Source organism: Lampris incognitus, chromosome 18 (genome assembly GCF_029633865.1).
Source record: "Lampris incognitus isolate fLamInc1 chromosome 18, fLamInc1.hap2, whole genome shotgun sequence".
Taxonomy (NCBI): domain Eukaryota; kingdom Metazoa; phylum Chordata; class Actinopteri; order Lampriformes; family Lampridae; genus Lampris; species Lampris incognitus.
This window is the reverse complement of record NC_079228.1, coordinates 3,165,903-3,189,212: the sequence shown is the minus strand read 5'-3', so window position 1 is coordinate 3,189,212 and position 23,310 is coordinate 3,165,903. Positions and strand designations below refer to the sequence as shown.

The 23,310-nt window shown below is 42.6% G+C and overlaps 1 protein-coding gene across 1 annotated transcript in view; it reads right to left on the bottom strand.

Moving 5' to 3' along the window:
• Nucleotides 1–23,310, bottom strand: part of ilf2 (interleukin enhancer binding factor 2) — a 39,249-nt gene that overhangs the window by 11,718 nt on the left and 4,221 nt on the right. Inside the window, exons 2-5 of the mRNA XM_056298425.1 lie at nt 22,892–22,951; nt 15,901–15,943; nt 6,747–6,851; nt 6,500–6,577 (exon numbers count right to left, since the gene is read on the bottom strand). Coding sequence (XP_056154400.1) covers nt 6,500–6,577; nt 6,747–6,851; nt 15,901–15,943; nt 22,892–22,951 — 286 coding nt within the window. The remainder of the gene's footprint in view (nt 1–6,499; nt 6,578–6,746; nt 6,852–15,900; nt 15,944–22,891; nt 22,952–23,310) is intronic.

The window sequence follows — 23,310 nt, the reverse complement described above, 5'->3', positions numbered from 1 at the left end:
TTCTCCGAGGGGCTAAGAGTAAAGATATGATCAGATTTGTGGTTGAACTTATCCGCTCTTCACTACAACTACCAGAGAAACTGAACGTGCACACTGAAAGAGCCCACCGCTGTTGAATGTCGGACCACACAGCCCTGCCGACAGCGATAACTGTTCGCTTTCTGGACTATCATGTAATGACCAAATACTTCAGACAGGCATGGAAACAGCGCAGCATCACTTTCCACGGTAACAATATATAATTGAACCAGGTTTATGGTAATGAAATACAAATGAAACGGAGGCTGGTGCGAGATGTATGTAAAAAAACTGACAAGAAAAGAACATTAAGACAATCTCCATATCCTGCCGAACTAAAGCTGTTCCTGGAGACGGGCACAAAAAGTTTTACACACTGCGCAGAAGCTGCACCAGTGCTCAAGGAGATGGTCTTAAGCTCAAGTGGAAGAAACCGACAGTCCTTGAAACAAATAATAATAATCATTATATTTATATAGCACTTTTCTAGACACCCAAAGCGCTTCACATTGAAGGGGATAACTCACTTCAACCACCAACAATGTGCAGCACCACCTGGGTGATACACGGCAGCCATTTTGCGCCAGAACGCTCACCACATATCAGCTTGAGGTGGAGAGGGAGGAATCACTGAGCCAGTTACATGGGGGATGATTAGGTGGCCTAATGGAGACAGTCAGGTTGGGAACATTGCCAAGACACCGGGGAACCCCTAATCTTTGTCATACGTGCCATGGGATCTTTTAATTAACACAGTGAGTCAGGACCTTGGTTTAACGGCTCATCTGATGGATGGCATCTCCTACAACACAGTGTCCCTGCACTGGGGCATTGGGATTTGATATTTGTTGTTTTTATTGGGGCCAGAGGGAAGACTGCCCCCTACTGGCCCACCAACACAACTTCCGGCAGCAACCCAGTTTTCAAGGGAAGTCTCCAATACACATACTAGCCAAGCCCATACCTGCTTAGCTTCCGTCATTTGACAGAGCCAGGGTACATGTTGGTATGGCTGCCGGCAATGGACAAGTAATGACTGGACCACTCTGCGAGGGAGGCGAGAAAGATGGCTGCCGGCAATGTCATATAAAGATTTAGTCTTCACGGACGTGGTCTCATCTAAATGAGTGGCAGGGTGAGAAAAGTGTATGGAAAATATAGAAATGAATATACAATGACAAAAATTACAGTAATGGCCTGGCAGCCTGTCCAGGGTGTCTCCCCGCCTGCCGCCCAATGACTGCTGGGATAGGCTCCATCATCCCTGCAACCCTGAGAGCAGGATAAGCGGTTCGGATAATGGATGGATGGATTAGGCTTACCTCAATGACTGGATATTCACGAATCAGAATGAGAAATCAGTTTTATTTGGCCAAGTATGTGAAAGTATATATATATATGAAGCATGGTGGTGGCAGCGTCATGCTGTGGGGATGTTTTTCAGCGTCAGGAACTGGGAGACGAGTCAGGATTGAGAGAAAGATGAATGGAGCAAAGTACAGAGAGATCCTTGATGAAAACCTGCTCCAGAGCGCTCAGGACCTAAGACTGGGACGAAGGTTTACCTTTCAACACGACAACGACCCTAAGCACACAGCCAAGACAATGAAGGAGTGGCTTCGGGACAAGTCTGTGAATGTCCTTGAGTGGCCCAGCCAGAGCCCAGACTTGAACCCCACTGAACATCTCTGGGAAGACCTGAAAATAGCTGTGCAGCGACGCTCCCCATCTAACCTTAAAGAGCTCGAGAGGATCTGCAGAGAAGAATGGGAGAAATACCCGAATATAGGTGTGCCAAGCTTGTAGCTTCATAACAGGGGTGGAAATTAGCACCCGCTACACGCCAAATACGGGTGGATTTGCATATTGGCGGGTGAATTTGCTCAACCTACCAGCCACATTGGCGGGTAAAGAAAAGTAGCAATTTGTGACGTACTGAATCGCGAATCTGCCTTATTTTCCCCCCAATGACCCGCCCTACTCTGCCTCTGATTGGCTAGTACTTGTTGCCATCGTTGGTTAGCCAATCAGAGGCAGAGTATAGGGACGCTTGTCTTGCGAGTCTGCTAATTCACACAGACACTTTCGAGGACGAGGAGAGAGCCAGAAAACACAATGTGGCGTTACATCGCAGGGGTGAAGAGGTCTGCAGAGAAAACGTGCCAGGAGGAGACACAGGTTAAAGAGGCGAAGACGAAACGAAAACGTGTTTTTAACGAGAAGTGGAGAATAACTGACAACGGAGACAGAGAGTCCCGTGATTGGTTAGTTTACGAGGAGACAAGCCAGACAATGTTCTGTTCGGTATGTCGTCAACACGCTTCGGATGCCAACAAGAAAGCTAACAGTTTCATTATTGGGACTAAAAACTTAAAATTGGAAGCCATAAAAGACCATGAATCATCCAAATGCCACATCCATCTAATAAAGATAGTACAGGGAAAATCGACCCCACAGGATACCGCTGCCATGAAGGCACTAAACAGCCTGAAGACGGCCCAGTTGGAGAAGATGAGCCTACTGTTTAGAAATGCCCACGCCATCGCCAGAAAAGGAAGGCCATTTACAGATTACGTGTGGCAATACAAGTAAATCGTAATATTTTAAAAATCTATTCACTAAAGTTAGATTAAGTGTTGAATTAAGGTCAGAATATAGCTGTCATGTAATGCCATTAGCTAGCTAACGTTACGTGTAGTTAGCAAGTAAATCGTCATTTACTAACGTTAGATGAAGCGTTGAATTAAGACCCATACTGACACAATCCCTTCTACTTGTTACAGTCTTGGTTTATGTAATAGTAAAGGGAATTTTGGTGGCACTGATACACCGGTTATTTTTTGACAAATATGTTAAATGTTTTAAAGGTAGTGTACACAATTTTGAAAACCATAGAAGAGTAAACTAGATTTTGAAAATAGTATTTTAAGAGTTTAAATATTTAAAATAGGCTATTGCTTGAACATTGAAGATCTTGTTTTATTATTTTTCACATGCAGTTACACACTGCCGGTTAAAACAAGAAAGTGGCTGGTAAAAAAATTGAGTGGCTGGTAGATTTTGGAATCCACCAGCCACAGTGGCAGGTGGACAAAAAAAGTTAATTTCCACCCCTACTTCATACCCAAGAAGACTTGAGACTGTAATCACTGCCAAGGGTGCCTCAACCAAGTACTGAGTAAAGGGTGTAAATACTTATGTACATGCAATATTTCAGTTTTTTATTTTTAATAAATTTGCAAAAATTTCTACAAAACCTTTTCGCTTTGTCATTATGGGGTTGTATGTAGATTGATGAGGAAAAAAAAGGAATTTAAACCATTTTGGAATAAGGCTGTGACATAACAAAATGTGGGGAAAGTGAAGGAGTGTGAATACTTTCCGGATGCACTGTACATACATATATTCGCTCCTCATCTTGTTGAGCACTTTTGAAACCGAGCGGTCTCATAGAGAATATACTTGACTCACTGGATATACACTCACTGGCCACTTTATTAGGTACACCTTGCTAGTACCGGGTTGGACCCCCTTTTGCCTTCAGAACTGCCTTAATCCTTCGTGGCATAGATTCAACAAGGTACTGGAAACATTCCTCAGAGAGTTTGGCCCATATTGACATGATAGCATCACGCAGTTGCTGCAGATTTGTTGGCTGCACATCCATGATGTGAATCTCCCGGTCCACCACATCCCAAAGGTGCTCTATTGGATTGAGATCTGGTGACTGTGGAGGCCATTTGAGTACAGTGAACTCATTGTCATGTTCAAGAAACCAGTCTGAGATGATTCGAGCTTTATGACATGGCGCGTTATCCTGCTGGAAGTAGCCATCAGAAGATGGGAACACTGTGGTCATAAAGGGATGGACATGGTCAGCAACAATACTCAGGTAGGCTGTGGCGTTGACACGATGCTCAATTGGTACTAAGGGGCCCAAAGTGTGCCAAGAAAATATCCCCCACACCATTACACCACCACCACCAGCCTGAACCGTTGATACAAGGCAGGATGGATCCATGCTTTCATGTTGTTGACGCCAAATTCTGACCCTACCATCCGAATGTCGCAGCAGAAATCGAGACTCATCAGACCAGGCAACGTTTTTCCAATCTTCTATTGTCCAATTTTGGTGAGCCTGTGCAAATTGTAGCCTCAGTTTCCTGGTCTTAGCCGACAGGAGTGGCACCCGGTGTGGTCTTCTGCTGCTGTAGCCCATCTGCCTCAAGGTTCGACGTGTTGTGCGTTCAGAGATGCTCTTCTGCATACCTCTGTTGTAATGAGTGGGTATTTGAGTTACTGTTGTCTTTCTATCAGCTCGAACCAGTCTGGCCATTCTCCTCTGACCTCTGGCATCCACAAGGCATTTTCGCCCACAGAACTGCCGCTCACTGGATATTTTCTCTTTTTCGGACCATCCTCTGTAAACCCTAGAGATGGTTGTGCGTGAAAATCCCAGTAGATCAGCAGTTTCTGAAATACTCAGACCAACCCGTCTGGCACCAACAACCATGCCAAGTTCAAAGTCACTTAAATCACCTTTCTTCCCCATTCTGATGCTCGGTTTGAACTGCAGCAGATCGTCTTGACTATGTCTACATGCCTAAATGCATTGAGTTGCTGCCATGTGATTGGCTGATTAGAAATTTGCGTTAACGAGCAGTTGGACAGGTGTGCCTAATAAAGTGCCCGTTGAGTGTATATACACTACTACTACTTTCGGCTGCTCCCGTTAGGGGTCGCCACAGCGGATCATCCGTTTCCATCTCTTCCTGTCCTCTGCACCTTCCTCTGTCACACCAGCCACCTGCATGTCTTCCCTCACTACATCCATAAACCTCGTCTTTGGCCTTTCTCTTTTCCTCTTCCCTGGCATCTCCATATTCAGCATCCTTCTCCCCATGGGCGGCATTACAGTGGGGCAAGGTGGGCAAATGCCCCCCCCCCCCCAACTCACAGAGAACAATTAAAATAATATATCACATAACGTAATTTAAAAATATACAAATATTATTTGCTGTAATTACACCTACGAGCCGCTGGGGGCAATGTAACGATCTGAAGCGAACCCTGTTATCTAGCTATGGTAGGCTAATTGAAAATGTCCATACGCGGTAACACGTTGTTAAGTTATTTTATAAAGGAAACAAAAATCAATCGGGCTGAAGAAAATGAAAATGAAGAATCGCGTCAGGACGATGATGTGTCTCTCACAGAGACAGGCAACATTTCAGAGCAACCTCTGCGAGAAGTGGACGATGCAGAGATGCAGGTTCAGCAGTGAGAAGCAAGCAATGCCGTGGTGTTACAACCTGCAGCTCCAGATCCTATTCTTGGTGTAGAAAACTGTTTGAATTTCGTGGAGAACGGCCCCTACCAACCTATTCTGTTATTCCCAGCAACAGGAGGGAGGAAATTTAGAAAGGAATGGTATGTTACCTACCGTGGCTTGAGTACAGCCCCGCCGCTGATCGGGCATTCTGTTACTCATGCCGCTGGCCACAACAAAGAAGAAACGTTTCGAACGGTAGGATTTGAAAATTGGAAGAAGGCATTGGAAAAATTCAGCGACCATCAAAAATGCAATGCACACATTTCTGCAGCTACGAAGCTGACCGCTTACATAAATTCATTAAAAACTGGCAGCGTTGCTTCCCAAATCAGTATGTGATTAAAAAAAATCTTTGCCCCCCCAATTTTGGGACCCAAATGTCACCCATGCTTCTCCCAATATAGCCAGCATCTCTCCTCCACACATGTCCAAGCCATCTCAATCTTGCCTTTCTTGCCTCATCTATATATAACATTTTTTTCCGAAACCGTCAATGGCGTTATAAGTGCTCAACTAATGAGGAGCGGAATATCAACACAGATACAGGGGAAAAAAAAGTTTTACTACACTGCAGTACAGGCCTGTTTCGTGCGACGCGCAGTCATCAGTATGCAGTATGCTTTGTCCTCCCAGGTTTTTCTGCAGTTGCCATTGGCAACTGCAAAAAACCTCGTTAATATTATTATTATTATCAAACTATTATGTAAATTATCAGCTATGGAACTGGAAATACTGAATGACACTGGCCAACTTAATATTTGTTAGAATAAATTTTGTGCTTACAACAGTAGAAAATCAAATGTTGAAAAAAGCTAAATCTGCAAGCAAAGGCCATCTGTATTTAATATCTGTATAGCCCCCAGATTATTTTATTCACTCATCATCTGTGTGCCTGGTGTGGTTGTAGTATTTATACTGTGCATTAAAGTAATACTAGGTGAATGAGTGTTTTTTGTTAATTTGGCCAGAATCAACTATGCTAAAAATTTGTTGACTATGCTCGACATTTGTTTTCCCAACATGTATTAATTCTGCTAAAATGTAATCCAACTGATGGAAACACAATTAACTTGTATTCTACTATGTAGCATTTTAAATGTTTACCAGTCCCCTGACAGCCGGCTGAGAACTAGCAGACACTGGACTCACCACTTCAAAATTGCCAGGCGCAACAATGAGGTTGTCAATAACATTGTTGATCTTTGTGACCAGGGACAAAATGGAGGACTAAAAGAAAAGGGGAAAAAAAGGGACAAATTAGAAAAATCAGTTTCACCAACATATGCATGCATAATAAAGAAATACACATTTCATAAACACCACTGAAACCAGTGATAAATTGTCAAGTGAACACATTTTTGTTTGTGTATGTGTCTATGAAGCACAGGTGCTTCACCTGCTCTGCAGGGGTGGGGCTGAGATCCTGGTTCCTCTTCAGAAGACACTCACTAAAAGCAGTCTCATCAGCTGCAGGCTTCACTCTGGGGAAAGCCATCTCACACTGGGGATAAGAGAGTTTTTTTTATTCAAACTGTAACATATTTAGTCTGATTGCATTTAATGAAAATCTAATAACTAACCAAAAAACACCACAACAGTGTGTAACATGCTGCAATCTGTGTATTGGTCATTTTGGATTGAAATTTCTCAAGGACTCAGTGAAATTAATCACAATATACCAGGCCCATACAGGGACCTTCAGAGGCCCATGCTGGGACCTTCAGAGGCCCATGCAGGAGACCTTCAGAGGCTCATACTGGGACCTTCAGAGGCCCATGCTGGGATCTTCAGAGGCTCATGCGGGGACCTTCAGAGACCCATGCAGGGACCTTCAGAGGCCCATGCAGGGACCTTCAGAGGCCCAAGCTGGGACATTCAGAGGCCCATGCAGGGAGAGACCTTCAGAGGCCCATGCTGGGACCTTCAGAGGCCCACGCAGGGACCTTCAGAAGGGCAGGTGATCAAAATTAAAATGTGGTGCATGGAAAAAGATTTTAAAACATCAACACAATTTACACAATCTGCCAAATGATCACAACCCATATTAAAACAGAATGTATTAGGGAATCTAGCTGCAATCATTATACCTTAGAATAACTGGTATGTCATGTGAAAACATCGCAGGTCATAGAAAAACAATGTAGGGCTGGGCAATATATCAAAATTACACTGACATTGTGATATGAGACTACATATTGTCTGGGATTTTGGATATCGTTATGTCGTGATAAGGCATAAATGCTGTCTTTTCCTGTTTTTTTGAACTTAATTTTTATTTAGTTTTAAACAAGACACTTTTCCTTTCCCAGCTATCTATACATTCTTCACATTGACTTTCAAATGTTAAGTAGACAAACAACGAAAAAGATCCACTCCACAGTAAAGTAATAGCAACATAAACAAGGGATATGTTATAAACCAGAGAAACAACAAATGAAAGTAGAAAGTGAGAGAATTAAAAAAAATTCACTGGATTAGAAGATCCATGACAAGGCCCCATTGCTGAGTAAATATACATTTTTGGAGCCTTAATAAACATGGTATTTGCTCCACATGGTAGACATCCCACACCTTTTGTCTCCATAAGTTCTATAGTGATGCTTGCAAGTTTGTGAACCCTTTAGAATTTTCTATATTTCTGCATAAATATGATCATCAGATTCTCACACAAGTCCTAAAAGTAGATCAAGAGAACCCAATTAAACAAATGAGACAAAAATATCATACTTGGTCATTTATTTATTGAGGAAAATTATCCAATATTACATATCTGTGAGTGGCAAAAGTATGTGAACCTTTGCTTTCAGTATCTGGTTCAGTATCTATTTTTGTTCAATTGGGTTCTCTTTATCTATTTCTAGGACTTGTGTGAAAATCTGATGATGTTTTAAGTCACACTTATGCAGAAATACAGAATATTCTAAAAGGTTCACAAACTTTCAAGCACCACTTTGCGGGGGGGGTCTGGTTTCATCCATTTAATCGTAATACACTTCAGGGTTGCTGTAAGTAGTAGTAGGAGATATTTCTTAGACCTCCCCTCTAAACCTTCAGGTATTACTCCCAGTAGTGCCACCAAAGGATCTTGTGGGATATTCTGCTGGAACACTTCTTTAAGAGCCTCAAATACCTCTTTCCAAAAGACATGTAGCTTAGGGCATAACCAAAATACGTGAGTACGGTTTCCAATTTGTGCTCCACAGTTTCTCCAACGTGAACTGGTGTGTGTTGGATCAGTCTCTGACACTATCTCTGGCGTTCGAAATTATCTAGTGATTACTTTCCATTTAAATTCCCTCCATGAGTTTGCATTTGTCACTAGATTTGCTTCTGTGCATATTTCCTTCCAGCTATCCTGTGTGAAACTCATGTTTAATTCTGATTCTCATCTCTGCTTTATACTTAAAGTGCTATATTGGATCATAGACTAAATTATTTGATAGTTTACAAAGTGGTCCCTGGGGAGGGGCCAGATTAAGAGCGATTCCCAAGAAACCCAATGAAATTACAACAGCAGAACTACAGCACCTCGCTTGGAAAAGGGAAATCGGGGCCCCCTCCTGGAGTCAGACCTGGGAAGGCAGCTCGCAGGCGAGCGTCTGGTGGCAGGGCCTTGAGTCTTGGGCCCTCTCGGGCCCAGCCCGAAAAAGCAACATGGAGCCACCACCCTGTGGACCCACCACCCATGGGGATGAGCATTGGGGTAGGGTGCAATGCAGGCTCGGCAGCAGGCAAAGGCAGGGACCGGGGCGTGCCGACTTCTGGCATCACAGACTGGTCCTTGGGATGTGGATTGTCAACTCTCTGGCAGGAAAGGAGCCTGCGCTGGTGCGGGAGATGGAGGGTAGTATCTAAATAGTTATTAAGCTCTGTTGTGATAAAGGTGCTAAATTCTTTATCATTAAGGAGGGACACATTAAGTCGCCATTGTTTCGAAGTTGGTCTATGACCTACATCCCATGTAAGTATGACAGGTGAATGGTCAGAGATAGTAATGGGTAATATTTCTATGTCCACTACTCTATGCAACTCTGACTTTAGGGGTGAAAAGGTAATCAATCCTAGAATAGGATGCATGTCTACATGAAAAGTATGTAAAGTCCCTGTTTCTTGGAAATGTTCTTCTCCAGACATCCACAAGGCCCAATTCAAGAGTTTGGTGTTTAAGCATTTTGCTCATTTTGGGGTGGGGAGCTTCTGATATGGGTTGTCTATCCATACGTTGCGACAAAACACAGTTTAAATCCCCTCCCATAAAGAAAAGTCCAGAGCTATACTGTATTATATTGTTGAAGATTGTTTTGATAAATCCAGGTTCATCTTCATTCGGTGCATATAACTTTATAAAGGATACTTCAGTACCATCAATTTACCAAAATCTATCTTCCCTCATCGTCTTTATGTATTAATGTTGGTGTGAAATTGATTTGTCCATGTATTAGGATAGATACTCCCTTTTCCTCCCTGACTGGTGTGAAGAATAGTATTCTTTGTCTGCCCAGGACTTTTTAAGCTTGACATGTTCACCATCAGAAAGATGGGGTTCCTATAGAAATGCTATCTGACAATTCGCTTGTTTCAATTGGTTTAGAACTTTATTTCTCTTAATGGAACTATGAGGACCTTTAACATTATAGCTTATAATTTTAAGTAATCCCATTAATTACAGTTTATAATTTGTGTTTTGATCCTTTGATGATGGTAATGTATAACTAGTTTGTTTTTGTGGCATGTGAAAGGGTACTGGATCGAATAAATAAATAAATAAATAAAAAGGAGTGGATTACACAAACTCTACTCAATACAGCAGTAGCATACATTCTCGTTTATAGAAAAGGCCATTTCCAAGCCTGGATAAAGAAACAGTGTGGGGGTCTTGTTGTCATTATTAATGCAGGATCCCGGGGGACCAGTGGGATCAGAACTAGCATAAAATAGAACAGTTAGAAATTAAACTCACTGTCATGCGAGGTGGAGTGGTGGGACCTGGTCCAGGCTGCAAAATTAACTAGCAGCAAAAGGTAGAGTCTAGACATAATTTGACTGTACTTATGTGTGCTAAGATATAAACGATATCAGCTGTTATTCAGGCTACTGCAGAACCTCTTACATTCAAAACAAATAAGCATCACGGCATATAAAAACTAAAAGCTACTCACAATATGTTTCTCTGGATTATAACACCTGGTACCTTTAGATGTCTAACAATGGGTTCAATAAAGAGAGAAGGATTCGAGCCAGGTGGATGATTCATGGTACATATCCGTAAAAGTCTTTGCGGCATTCGGTGATGAAGTCACAAAAATATTGTTGCTTTTAATACAGGCAGGAAAAGTGTGTTCCGTTACTTCTCCATCTTAGAGATCACTTTCTTCTGTACATATTCCAAGGCCTTTATGGGATTCAGAATCTCATTCTCCTCATTTCTGTATGAGATTCGCAGTCTGGCAGGGAAGAGGAGACCGTAGCGGACTCCTTGTCGTCCTAGTAACATCTTCCTCACGTCCATGAATGCAGCTCTGGCTTTGGTGACGCTGGTGGTGTAGTCAGAGAATATGGCTATCCATCTTCCGTTGTGACTGAATGGAGCCCTATCCCGGGCTCTTCTCAGGATCTCCGCATCTCCCCCTCCTCATTCTGCCTTCTAAGTCTTCATTCTTTTCTTTAAGTTTTTCAACTTGGCTTTGAAGGCAGGTTACGGCAGTATGTAGTGAAGCCACTTCATCAGACCATATCCGACAGTCTTCCCACCATGTCCTTGAAGTCCGCCTTAATAAGATCCATATCAGATCGGATTGTAATCGTACTATTAGTGATTTCTGATTTCACGGCTTGCAGTTCACTTCTCAGAGCATTAAAGCCCTCAGTCTTCAATTCTTCCCTTATTATTTTAGATTTAACTTCCCTCAGGGATGATAGGATATCTGACTTGATCACTACAGCGGTCATACCTGTAGCTTCAGTCCAGGTGGGCGAGGCTTGATTTGGGCTGCTCTAAGTACTGTGCGTCGAAGGGGTTGCAGGCCTCGCCGGGTAATATTTATATTTTCGGAGGTTTGTCGCCCGAAATGAGTTTCCTCCGTAGGGTGTCTGGGCTCAGCCTTAGAGATAGGGTGAGGAGTTCGGACATCCAGAGGGAGCTTGGAGTAGAGCTGCTGCTCCTTCACATCGAAAGGAGCCAGTTGATATGGTTCGGGCATCTGATTAAGATGCCTCCTGGGCGCCTTCCTTTGGAGGTTTACCCGGCATGGCCAACTGGGAGGAGACTCTGGGGTAGACCCAGAACTCGCTGGAGGGACTACATGTCCAATCTGGCCTGGGAACGCCTTTGGATCCCCCAGGAGGAGCTGGAGGGCGTTGCTGGGGAGAGGGACGCCTGGAGTGCCCTACTTAGCTAGCTGCCACCGTGACACGACCCCAGAAAAGCAGCTGAAGATGAGATGAGGTGAGATGAGGTATGTTTCCATCCAGTCAGTATGCCTGACTTAATCTAGGTTTTAGTGAGATTAATAAATATCAAGTTCTGCAGGAGCTCCAAAAAAGATGTCTTATTCCATATCTTGCTCACTAGTGACCCCCTCTTTTCCTGGTCTTAAAGGCTGCATTACAGTAAAGTGATGTAATTATCTGAACTTAGTTGAGTACAGCTTGACTGATCCTGTCCGGGTCTGCCGCTGTCTTTTTCTTGGTTTTCTTGAAGGTGGCCCTCAACTCCTCCTCCCGAATGTAAAATGGAAGGGGTGGTGGTAGGATGGGAGGAGAGAAAGGTGGGACTGCAGACTGTTCAAACCTCCTATAGAACTCATTGAGTTTGTCTGGGAGGTCGGTATGGATGTCAGGTGTGGGGGAGGGACTTCTTCTGTAATTCGTCATCACCTTTAGTTTTTTCCAGATGGTTTTTGTGTCATTAGATGCAATATGTTGTTCCAATTTTATGGCGTAGTTTGACTCGGCTTTCCTGACTGCAGACCTTAGCTCATATTTGGCAAAATGTGAACAATGTGAAATTGTAGTTTGATGGTGTTTAGACTGCCTGCATAACTACAGGGTGCAGACTATTTACTGGTCAGCTGACTGCACACAGGCCAAAAAGGCTGCTACATCTTGTTTGTAGTCCAAGAAAATCAGTGTCTACAAGTCTATTTCACTGGCTCTTACATCTATGTTTGATTTCTATTTGACTGTAATACTGATGGACTGTCCAATGAAATCGCCACAACATAGTCACATATCAATTAGGGCTGGATCCAAATATTCGACAAATTGGATATTCATTCATCAGGTTGGTATTCAGTTTTCAATTTTGGGATTCGGATATTCTTTTTTTTTTTTTTGCTAAATGTAGGCAACCAAGGCCGAACCGCAAAATACATTTTTTCAGCACATTCTTGTACTATATTTATACTTTTTAATTGTACTGTTGAAATGTGTAAATATTAGTGCTGGGCAATGATTTTTTTTTTATAATCGCGATTAATCACATATTTTCTGCGATTAATCACATTGTTATGCGCAAAATTCAATAATGAATTCAAAAGTAGTGTATTGCACACTTTTATTTTAAAAGTACTGCTATATGAACAAAAGTGCAATAACATTTGATTTGCAAACACTAACAAATAAGGTGCTATATGAACCTGGGCCCAGGGGAGAATCAGTCTGCTGACTCGACTCTCACCTGGACCCAGCCCACGCCTCAGCCACTCCCTCCCCCCAGTCTGCCACAACTGCATTTATCCATTCCTCCGACTTTACATTTTCTTACTCCTCTTCACCAAGCCAGTTGCTAAGACACAGAAGATAATTTACATTTTCAGATGATAAAGAAACTCTCTTCTTCTGTACAATATGACCAGCAAGAGAAAACAACCTTTCACAGGGTACGGATGTTGGAGGTGTGGCCAAGTACTTCTGTGCAATGGAGGCCAGCCTGCTGTGTGATCCTGCATGTTTGGACCACCACTCTAACGGACAGGCCTCTGTACTGATGGTGGGCTCCGCTCTGTATCGACGCACACAGTTCTCAGCTGAGTCTTCCTCCTGTTCAGAATCAGACTCTGATGAAGCAGCCAATAGGGCTAACTTTTTCTTTGGTGGCTCAGATGTTGTTGCTTCCACAGGTTTCTCTGCAACAACCCTCTGTTCCTTGAGTAAGTTGGTGACTGCGGCCCACACCTCACCCCTCTCAGCTCTGGCTATACACTCTGAGGTCCTTGAATCTCGGGTCCAATGCGGTAGCAATCTTCAGATATGCAATGTTGGCATTTTCCTTGCGTGTCTCCATGTCTGTTCTGAATGTAGACTTGAATTTGACCACGTAGGCAGGGTCATCATCTGAGCTCTCCATCACCCGAGAGATGGCAAAAAGCAGGCAGACCCACAGAGCATGAAACATACCTTTCTCCTCCCAGAAGTTCAGTCACATACCTGCAAAAAAAAAAAAAAATCAAACCCATTTCAGTCAAAATGTATTGCATTCACTTACTAAAATGTCCTCTACATATTCATGCTATATTTACACACACACATACAGACACCATTTCTCTCTCACACGCACTCAGACAGGACAGTGAGAAATATATGACGTAAAATATACCTGCAGGGCTCCAGTAGCGTTTCCAACCTCTGTAGTTTGTCCATTTCAGCTGTAGTTGGCATGGCAATCTCGGTGTTGTGTGTGGTGAGGACATCCCTCGGTGGCTGTTCGTTTCTGCGGACGCTTTTTATCATGTCCAGAGTCGAATTCCATCTGGTTGGAATGTCTTGTATAAGCGACTCCTTCTTTTGTCCATGTTCAATTTGTTGTTGTTCTAATTCTGCAGCACTTGCTGGACTGTGTTTAAAGTGGTCCACAACTTTTCTACATTTGGCCAGGACATTGTCAAATGCACTGTTCTGCAGAGATACTGTGACAGAACGCTGGAGACAATGCGCGATGCAGGGAACGTGTTCAAAAGGCAGATGTCTCGCAGCAGCGATCATATTTCTTGCACTATCTGTGCTAAGTGTGCTGACTTTATTTGAAATGTTCCACTGCTGTGCAACATGAATAAAATGTCCCGCGCACGTTTCAGCAAAATGTCTGTCTTCTGTTTCCATTACCGTCAGACCATGTGAATGCAGCTCATCAATATAATGCACTGTAACGCCGAGGTAGTTATGATTACCCAGTGATGTCCAATAGTCTCCAGTGAGAGCAACAGTTGGTGCACGTTGTAACGCTGTCGCTTTTGTAGTCCTCTCCTTTTCGCACAACTCGTGTATTCTTCTCGCGATGGTGCGTCTTGAGGGAGGCTCATACGTGCCATCATTCGTTGCGATCCTAAGAATATTCCTCAGACCGACATCTTCCACAATACTAACCGGCCTGCAGTTTGTAGCTATCCACTTCGCTGTGGCATTGGTTAGCTTGTCTTGCTTCTTTTTATCTATACTTCTCCCAAATGTGTCTAACGTAGTCTGCCGAAGCCTCCCTTTGGTGGGTGATTTGCTGGCATCAACGGTGTGTTTTGCATTTAGGTGATAATTCAGACTCGAAGTACTCCGGTGATAGGAAAATTCAACATTACAGTAGTTACAAATAACTTTCGTTCTATCAGCTCCGCCATCTGGAATTGATTTAAAATGAAAATGTCCATGTAATAGTTCGTTACCTTTCTCCATTTTTTTTCTCTCCACGCCAATTCTTTTCTGTTCTGGTTCATGTGAGCGCTGCAGCAGTCTTAGGGCCACCCCAAATGCTCTTATTGGCCCACCCCAAGCCAATACTGATCAACATCCCACCCCTCCTGTGACCCATGGATTGTCTGTATGTGTATTCAGAGCCAGTGAGCAACAGGATTTCAAAATAATAATAATAAAAAAACTGTGTTAATCCGCGATAAAATAATTGTCGGCGTTAACGCGATAATAATGCGTTAACTCAGCTTGGGCACCTGACATCCCACTCACCCATAGCAGTCTATGTCACCTTGGCCGTTAAAGTGAAGACAAAATGCCGAAGACCTCAGTTGTGTAATGATGGATTAAATGGAGAGGACACATTTCGTTTCAATGTATGCAAGTAGTGAGAAATGACAAGAAAGAAATAGTAAAAAAAAATATCTTATAATAAATATAAATCTCAAATTTGTTGGAGCTAGTATGTTGTGTCTGCGCTTGTGTTTCAGCAGTGCTTTGTCAGGCGTTGTCTCGAATTTGAAGCCAATCATAATGAGCATTTACGCAGAGCTGTAATTCATCCTTGATAAGAAAAAATGTCACAAGCTGTTATTGTCTCAAAAAGTGCATAGATAGGACCTCGTTCAACCAAACCCCTCGGAATTACAAACATGCATAAAACACAGCAAACAATACTATAGAATGACAGAATCCTTAGAAATTATGCTTTTAATCAAACCGGAAGACATGTTGCAGTGCTATGCCATCCATCTCAGCCAAGAACGGTTTAGAAATTTCATCACTTAGTGGCATGGATATTGAATTTTTTTTCAATTGTTAGTGCCTCTGTATAAATTTCAACACACCAAACAAGTTAATTGGCTACTCACCACATAAAAATCAAATGGGATGTGTGGGACAAATGGACGGTACCTAAAACAGAAACAAATAACAGATCAAGCTTGTGTAGAGATGCAACTGGTAACACTGATTACAAAAGTAGCTATAACGTAAATGTATCAAAAGTGGTAGGTGATCCAGAGCAGATGACATTCTCTGGAAAACTCAAGAGTCCAAATGACCTCCCTGATTCTCTGCACCATTGCGCTTTATCACCTTTTATTTTGCCTGTATTTAGTCAATCCTTGTGTATATATCTGAAGATTGTTGTGTTGTTGTGTAGTTAAGTACACTGAGAGCCACGAAACCAGAGTCAAATTATATGTATGTGCAAACTTACATGGCCAATAAACATGATTCTGGCCTACACTACCTCTATGTATCTATCAGACAGTACTGACTTCAACTCTGTCAGCTTTAAAACTGTTTTGAACATAGGTCTGATTGTACGGGGGGCTGTTAGAAAACCAGATGAAACTGTTGACAAAGTTGACATTTCACTGAAATGAGTTGAGTACTATGTCTGCTTGGTAGATCAAGCAGCGCTTGTTTTGGTATACAGGACTTGGCATGCCACATTTAGAATAAAGTCTTTCCCAATACTCTGTGTGGAACGTAGTCTTTATTTTTGATACTGTATATAAAAAAAAAGGTTGGTCAGACTAGAAGTGGACTACAAATGCAAAAGCCAGATTGTGTCCTTGGTGACTGGTGATAAAAAGGTGGCGTGGGGGAGCATTAGTAAATTTCTGAGTCTTACTTGACAAAAACAAGTGTGGAGAGATCTTTCTTCAATGAAAATGTTGGAATTTTTTAAACTACGCCCTATTTCCCTACCATTACTAAGCAAAAGGTAGCAGAATCGTTCAAATTGATAAAGGATTGGGCAATCAACCATCAGGTGTCAGCTGGCTGCTACACACCAAGCTGTAATATAATCACTCAGGGTAAGTATGCCTACCAAATAATGTCCAATAAAAGAGCTTTTTTGGCCCCAGCAGGCGCAGGGTGTTATGAGAAGAGCCTCAAGAACCTTAGCCACGACATCCCTCATGGGATTATGTGTGTACATATCAATCCAATATTTCCCTGTGATTCTGTTTCAGGCAGGACGGTAGGCTCTTCAAAGCTACAGGTGCCATCACAGAAAGGTGGTGGAGACATACGATGTACAAATGTGTTGTACCCTGTTTGTCAGATGTGCAGGGAGGTTTGTATCAAATGGTACATTTAAGCTATAATAATTCTCGTTAACACAATTTGAGAAATATTGTTATACCATGATATTGATAAAACTAGGCCTGGGCGATATGAAAATATTATCATTCACAATAATGTGCATTTTATAAATACAATGATATGCAATATTATCATTGTTATGAGTTTGGTTGAAAACATGATCATAGACTATCTTGCTACATGTGAGGATTAACTTTAGCAATACTAGGATGGCTTGCCCTAAATTAGTGTTCCCATAAGTTTCTATATTGTGTCTTGATTTTTTTATGCCTAATTTTCTTCTCAACCAAGTTGCAATGAAACAAGTATGTTGTGCATGTGGGAAAATAAAGGAGATTTTTGATTGAATTATTACACAAATATGCAAAACATGTCTCTAAGCACGTTATTGTTACAATGTTGATTTCATTTAGCAGACGCTTTTATCCAAAGCGACCTACATCTGAGAGTTAATACAACCCAAGCAAGAATCTAATCAGGAGGCGAAAATGCAAGTGAGTGCCAAAAACTAGGTTCAAGTTCGATAGGACATAGGTGTCAACAGGCAGTGCAAAAAGGCAACAGAATGCAAAAAAAAAAAAAAAAAAAAATTCTATATTTTTGTCCTCTTTTATTTTATTGTTTTCTATATTAATACCGTCAGGTGTGGAGATGTTCGAGAAAGAGCTAGGTCTTTAGCTTCTTCTTAAAGATGGAGGGGGCGACTATGGCCGAAGTGGGGAGGCGGTCTCCTTCGAGACTGCCGGCCGGAGAGATGCAGTTGGCGAACGCATGCAGTACGAGGGTGGGTGTTTGAATTAAAATAGGGATCGATTGGCCACTAAATTGGGAGAAAAAAAGGGGAAAAAAAAGATGGAGGGGGAACTCGGCAGATCGAATGGAGTTTGGTAACTCGTTCCACCGCCAGGGAACTACAGAAGAGTAGAGTCTAGCTAGTGACTTAGGGTCCTGTTGTGGCGGAAGTGCCAGACACTTTTCATTAGCAGAATGCAGTGAGTGGGACTGAGTGTTCACCTGAATGAGGGAGTTCAGGTAGGCGGGAGCCGTTTTAGTTGCTGTTTTGTAAGTGAGCATTAAGGTTCTGAATTTGATGCGGGCAGCAACTGGGAGCCAGTGGAGGGATATGAACAGCGGCGTGACATGTGCCGTTTTGGGTTGGTTGAAGACCAGAAGTGCCGCCGCATTCCGGATCATTTGCAGAGGTTTGAAAGTGCATGCAGGGAGACCTGCCAGTAAGAAGTTGCAGTAGTCAATGTGTGATATTACAAGACCCTGTACCAGGAGTTGTGCTGCATGCTCAGACAGACAGGATCTAATTTTGATGTTGTACAGGGCAAATCGGCATGACCGAGCAATCGAGGCCACATGAATTTTAAAGGTTAGTTGGTCATCAATCATGACACCCAAGTTTTGGGCAGACTTTGTGGGCTTGAGTTGGGTTGGTCCGAGCTGGATATTGATCTGTTGTTGTAACGATGGACTGGCTGGGATGACAAGGAGCTCAGTCTTAGATAGGTTAAGCTGAAGGTGGTGTTCTTTCATCCATGCAGAAATATCAGCAAGGCATGACGATATCCGTGCCAAGACTGTGAAGTCATCTGGCAGGAATGATAGGAAGAGCTGGATATCATCACCATAGCAATGGTATGAGAAACCATGGGAGTGGATGATTGCACCATGTCAGGTGGTGTATATTGTGAAGAGAAGGGGACCAAGCACTGACCTTTGAGGTGCCTCTGTGGTTAAGCTGTGCAGTTGGACACTTTTTCCCTCCAAGATACTCTAAAAGATCTCATTGAGAGGTAGGACATGAACCAGCGGAGGGCAGATCCTGAGATACCAAGTTCAGCGAGTGTGGACAGGATTTGGCAGTTAACGGTGTCAAAGGCAGCTGACAGATCTAGCAGCAATAAAGTTGAGGACTGACCAGCAGCTCTAGCCAAACGCAGTGATTCCATTACCGACAGGAGTGCAGTCTCGGTAGAGTAACCCCGCTTATAGCCAGACGGATTCAGATCATACAGATTGTTCTCAGAAAGGAATTCAGAGACTTGGTTTAAGACTGTGCACTCAAGTATTTTTGAAAGAAAGGGTAGGAGTGAAACCGGTCTGTAGTTTTCAACCTGGGCTGGGTTGAAAGTAGGTTTTTTTGAGCAGCAGGATGATCTGAGCTTGCTTATATATGATGGGGAACACACCCATTGTAAGTGGGGAGTTGATGATGTGTGTGACTGTGGGGTTACATGCAGGGGAAATGGTCTGTAGGAGGTTGGATGGTATCAGGTCCAGCGCACAGGTAGTGGGATGAGAGTCCAGCAGAAGCTTGGAGCCTTCCTTCCCAGTCAGCAGGGAGAATGAGATGAGTGAGGCACTGTTAGCTGGCAGTGGCAGACAGAGTTGGTCAGGCTCAGAGAACTGGTTACTGATGGCAGAAACCTTATCAGTAAAGTATGAGGCGAACATATCAGGAGTGAGCAGAGTGGAGGTCAGAGGAGGAGGCGGATTGAGGACTGAGTTAAAAGCAAAAAACATTGTTCGAGCATCAGTGGTGCCACAGATCTTGTTCTGAAAGTAAGTGGTCTTAGCTGTTTTTAAGCTGGAGGAGAATGATGCTAGGAGACACTGATAGTCACTGAGGTCAGTGGACTCTGGTTTTACGGCATTTTCTCTCTGCCACTCTGAGCCCTGCCTTTTACTGTCTGGTGACCTCAGTGAGCCATGGACTGGGGGGAAGGCATTACGAGCAGGTTTGGATGCTAGAGGGCAGAGATTGTTAAGAGAGAAGGCTAGTAAGGAACAGAGTTGCTCTGTAGCCTTGTTGACAGGGAGTGAAGACAATTCATTATGAGGAGACATGGAAGCCAAGACCTCATTGGAGAGTTGGGTTGGTGTAAGGGACCGGAAGTTTCAGCCGAAGGAGACCTTTTGTGGAGGAACATGAGGATGTTCCAGTAAGGAGGCCATAAATGGAATAAAAAAAGTTGTCTGACAGATGGAGGGGGGTGACAGTCAGATTTGCTATGGAGCAGTTCCAAGTCCAAATCAGATCAAGAGTATTGCCCACTTTGTGTGTGGGAAGGGTGGGGACCTATTTGAGGTCAAAGGAGGACAGAAGAGATAGGAAGTCAGTTGCTTGGGTTTTGTCAGTAAGGATATTCATGTCTCCCATGACAATCAGTGGTGCCATTGTCAGGAACGGCTGACAGTAACATGTCTAGGTTGACTACAAAGTCCCCCAGTTGATACCCAGGTGAGCAGTATATGACAACCACAAATACTTTAAAAGGACCAGTAACCATGGAGGAGTTGTTGCTTAGCAGAGAAAACTTAGTGAATTTCCAGTCTTTGAAAATGAATCTAGTATAAAGTTAACCTATTATACTGCACATCAGTAGACAATAATAAATCAACTAAATTTGATCATACTTTTATTCAAAAATACCATTAAACATGAGTGCAGCCAGCACGAGCTATGGCCTTATCTGCACTGGACCCAAGCCTTCTTCAGGTACACACATATAAACACATAAGGGACCAAATTAAACCTACATTTGCTAAACTATGCCAAGAAGACCAACTCAACTGCAAGGCTATCTAAATAATCACATATCTCACCAATGTGTGTCCCTTGCGTGCTTTTGGACAGAAAGCACGCAAGGGACACACGTCCCTATGCTGCTCTCTGTTGAAGCCCTTTCTCTGGTTTCAACAGAGAGCAGCATGAAGTCTCAACATTTCCAGCCAAGCTGGAAACAACACAGAAGCTTCTAGTGTAACACACACAATTTCTTTTGGGCAAGTTTTGCCATAATAGGGAATGGGTTCTACTTTATTCTCATGCAGCAGCCAGTAAACCTCATAATGGGTTGAGTTGAAGACGGCGGGGGCAGCTAAGCGAACTCCGCTGGGCGGTGGTTTATTAGGTGGAGACATGGGTTTCACTCATGTTTCTAGCCTCTGTTGCAACTTTCTTTTCACAAAGTATACATCATTTGCTGACTTTATAAAGAAAACAAATGTACCCATGGATGATTACTCTCTCAAATTTTGTCGAGCGAATATCATTTTGTTATTATAAAAACAATAACACTATTATTACTAACTGTTGTTGCCATTATCACCATCAAAAATAAATTTTAATTTATTTAACAATATATGCCTATACTTTCATTCACCCCCCCCCGCCCCATTTCCTTTCGTGGAGCAGTAGTACCTTAACAGAGCAGCCCGCCCCACTAAAATAATGGTAGGGGAAACACTGCAGTCCATTTCTAACCCAGACAGTCCTACTCTGTAATCCCATGAGGAGTGATTTGTTGCAGGAAGAAAATCATGGAAGCACGGGAGTTGGAAATAAGCATTAAAAGAGAAAATGCAAAAAAGATCACTGTCGGCTGACTGTGCTGGTATTGTCTTTTCATAACGGAGGGTGTTTTCAGACACTTCTAGAAATATTCTGAGCCTGTTAGTACCAAAAGGAGTTATTTTAGTGCATGTAATTTACAAACCGCTATAATGCCAAAGGAATACATTATAGCTTTGTACACAGTGTTTGGGTGACATTAGTTGCTCAACACTGAATCAGTTTAAAAGATCTTGCTACCCATCGTTCAGTTTGACTCTGGTTGATGGGAAATAGGGCTTAGGTGAAGAATACATTAGCTTTCTTTTTAAAATTTCAAGAAGGACAACCCCAATCGAATTGCTCTTTGTTACAAGGAAAAACAGCTATCACATCAAAAAGCACTTGACAGAGCAATTTTCTCATACAAGTTCAGTGATTGTGCTCATTATAGAACAACTTCTACGTCAATATAAATAAAGTGTTCCTGATTCCTGAACATCCCTACTTCTGACACAAGAAGTTTGCTCATTTACGAACGTTAGCATGCCAACTCCAGATATTAAAGAATACGTTTCAATGCCTCTGTACAGGGAGCATTGATTTACTTAGTCTTGTCTCTCTTGCTTACATCCGTTATAATATGATGACCACTACATATAAGAACCTCAGTAGTTATCTGCAACATGTATTTAGAGCGTCTTGACGCATGCGCAATAATGCAGGTATGAAATTCAAAGAAGGTTGAATCAGTTCGTCTGGATACAACATAAATGTTGTGTCCATTTACGTTGTATCCAGATGAACTGATTCAACCTGTGCCATGCCCACCCAGTTAGTTTTACAATATGTGGGGCGTCAACGCTATGTTGACGCCCCACAGTGAGAATACCTGCAGGCAGCTGAGACTGAAGAGGTCACTTAGATAAGTGATGAAGTTTATCTCGATAAACGTTGTGCCCAGATGAACTTTTTGTGATTTTCTTACCTGGATTATTGAGCATGCATCAAGAGACAATTACTTGTTCTTACGTTATCCATTTTACACAACTAAAATCACACAATTTGGAGACTAACACGGTCATTTGGATTTTTTGTCCAGTTTACTCAATTGAGTGTGATTATTTTTTCTAAATATACAATTAAATTGTAAATTATTATAGGAGTTTGGAGTACAGCGTTCTCAATGCCTAAGATGCAGCCTTTGTTTATGATGACGGCTTGATGCCGGAAATAGCAAGTGGGTTTGACTTGTGTTTTTTTCTCATCAACAAGGTTGAAAATAAGTGGAGAGACATGGAAAGATTGGGCTAGTGTTCACAACGTAGGAGTTCAGCATTAAAGCGCAGGTAAAAACAAATAACAGCGGCATGTGCGAGGCCGTCCGGACGAATACCCACCCTTGAACGAGTCCACCACGGGAGCCGAATCGACCTCCCCGTCCCCTGCCACGATCTCCTCTGGAGAAAAACAAAAAACAACGTAGCCTAAGTAACATTGCAAGAGCACTAAACATTTACGCACATTAAAAAACGTCATGTGAATGCCTACAGACATTAAACATATATTAAAAGGGGAGGTGCATGCCTACAGACATTAAACATATATTAAAAGGGGAGGTGCATGCCTACAGACATTAAACATATATTAAAAGGGGAGGTGCATGCCTACAGACATTAAACATCTATTAAAAGGCCAGGTGCAGGCCTACAGACATTAAACATCTATGAAAAGGGCAGGTGCATGCCTACAGACATTAAACATCTATTAAAAGGCCAGGTGCATGCCTACAGACATTAAACATATATTAAAAGGGGAG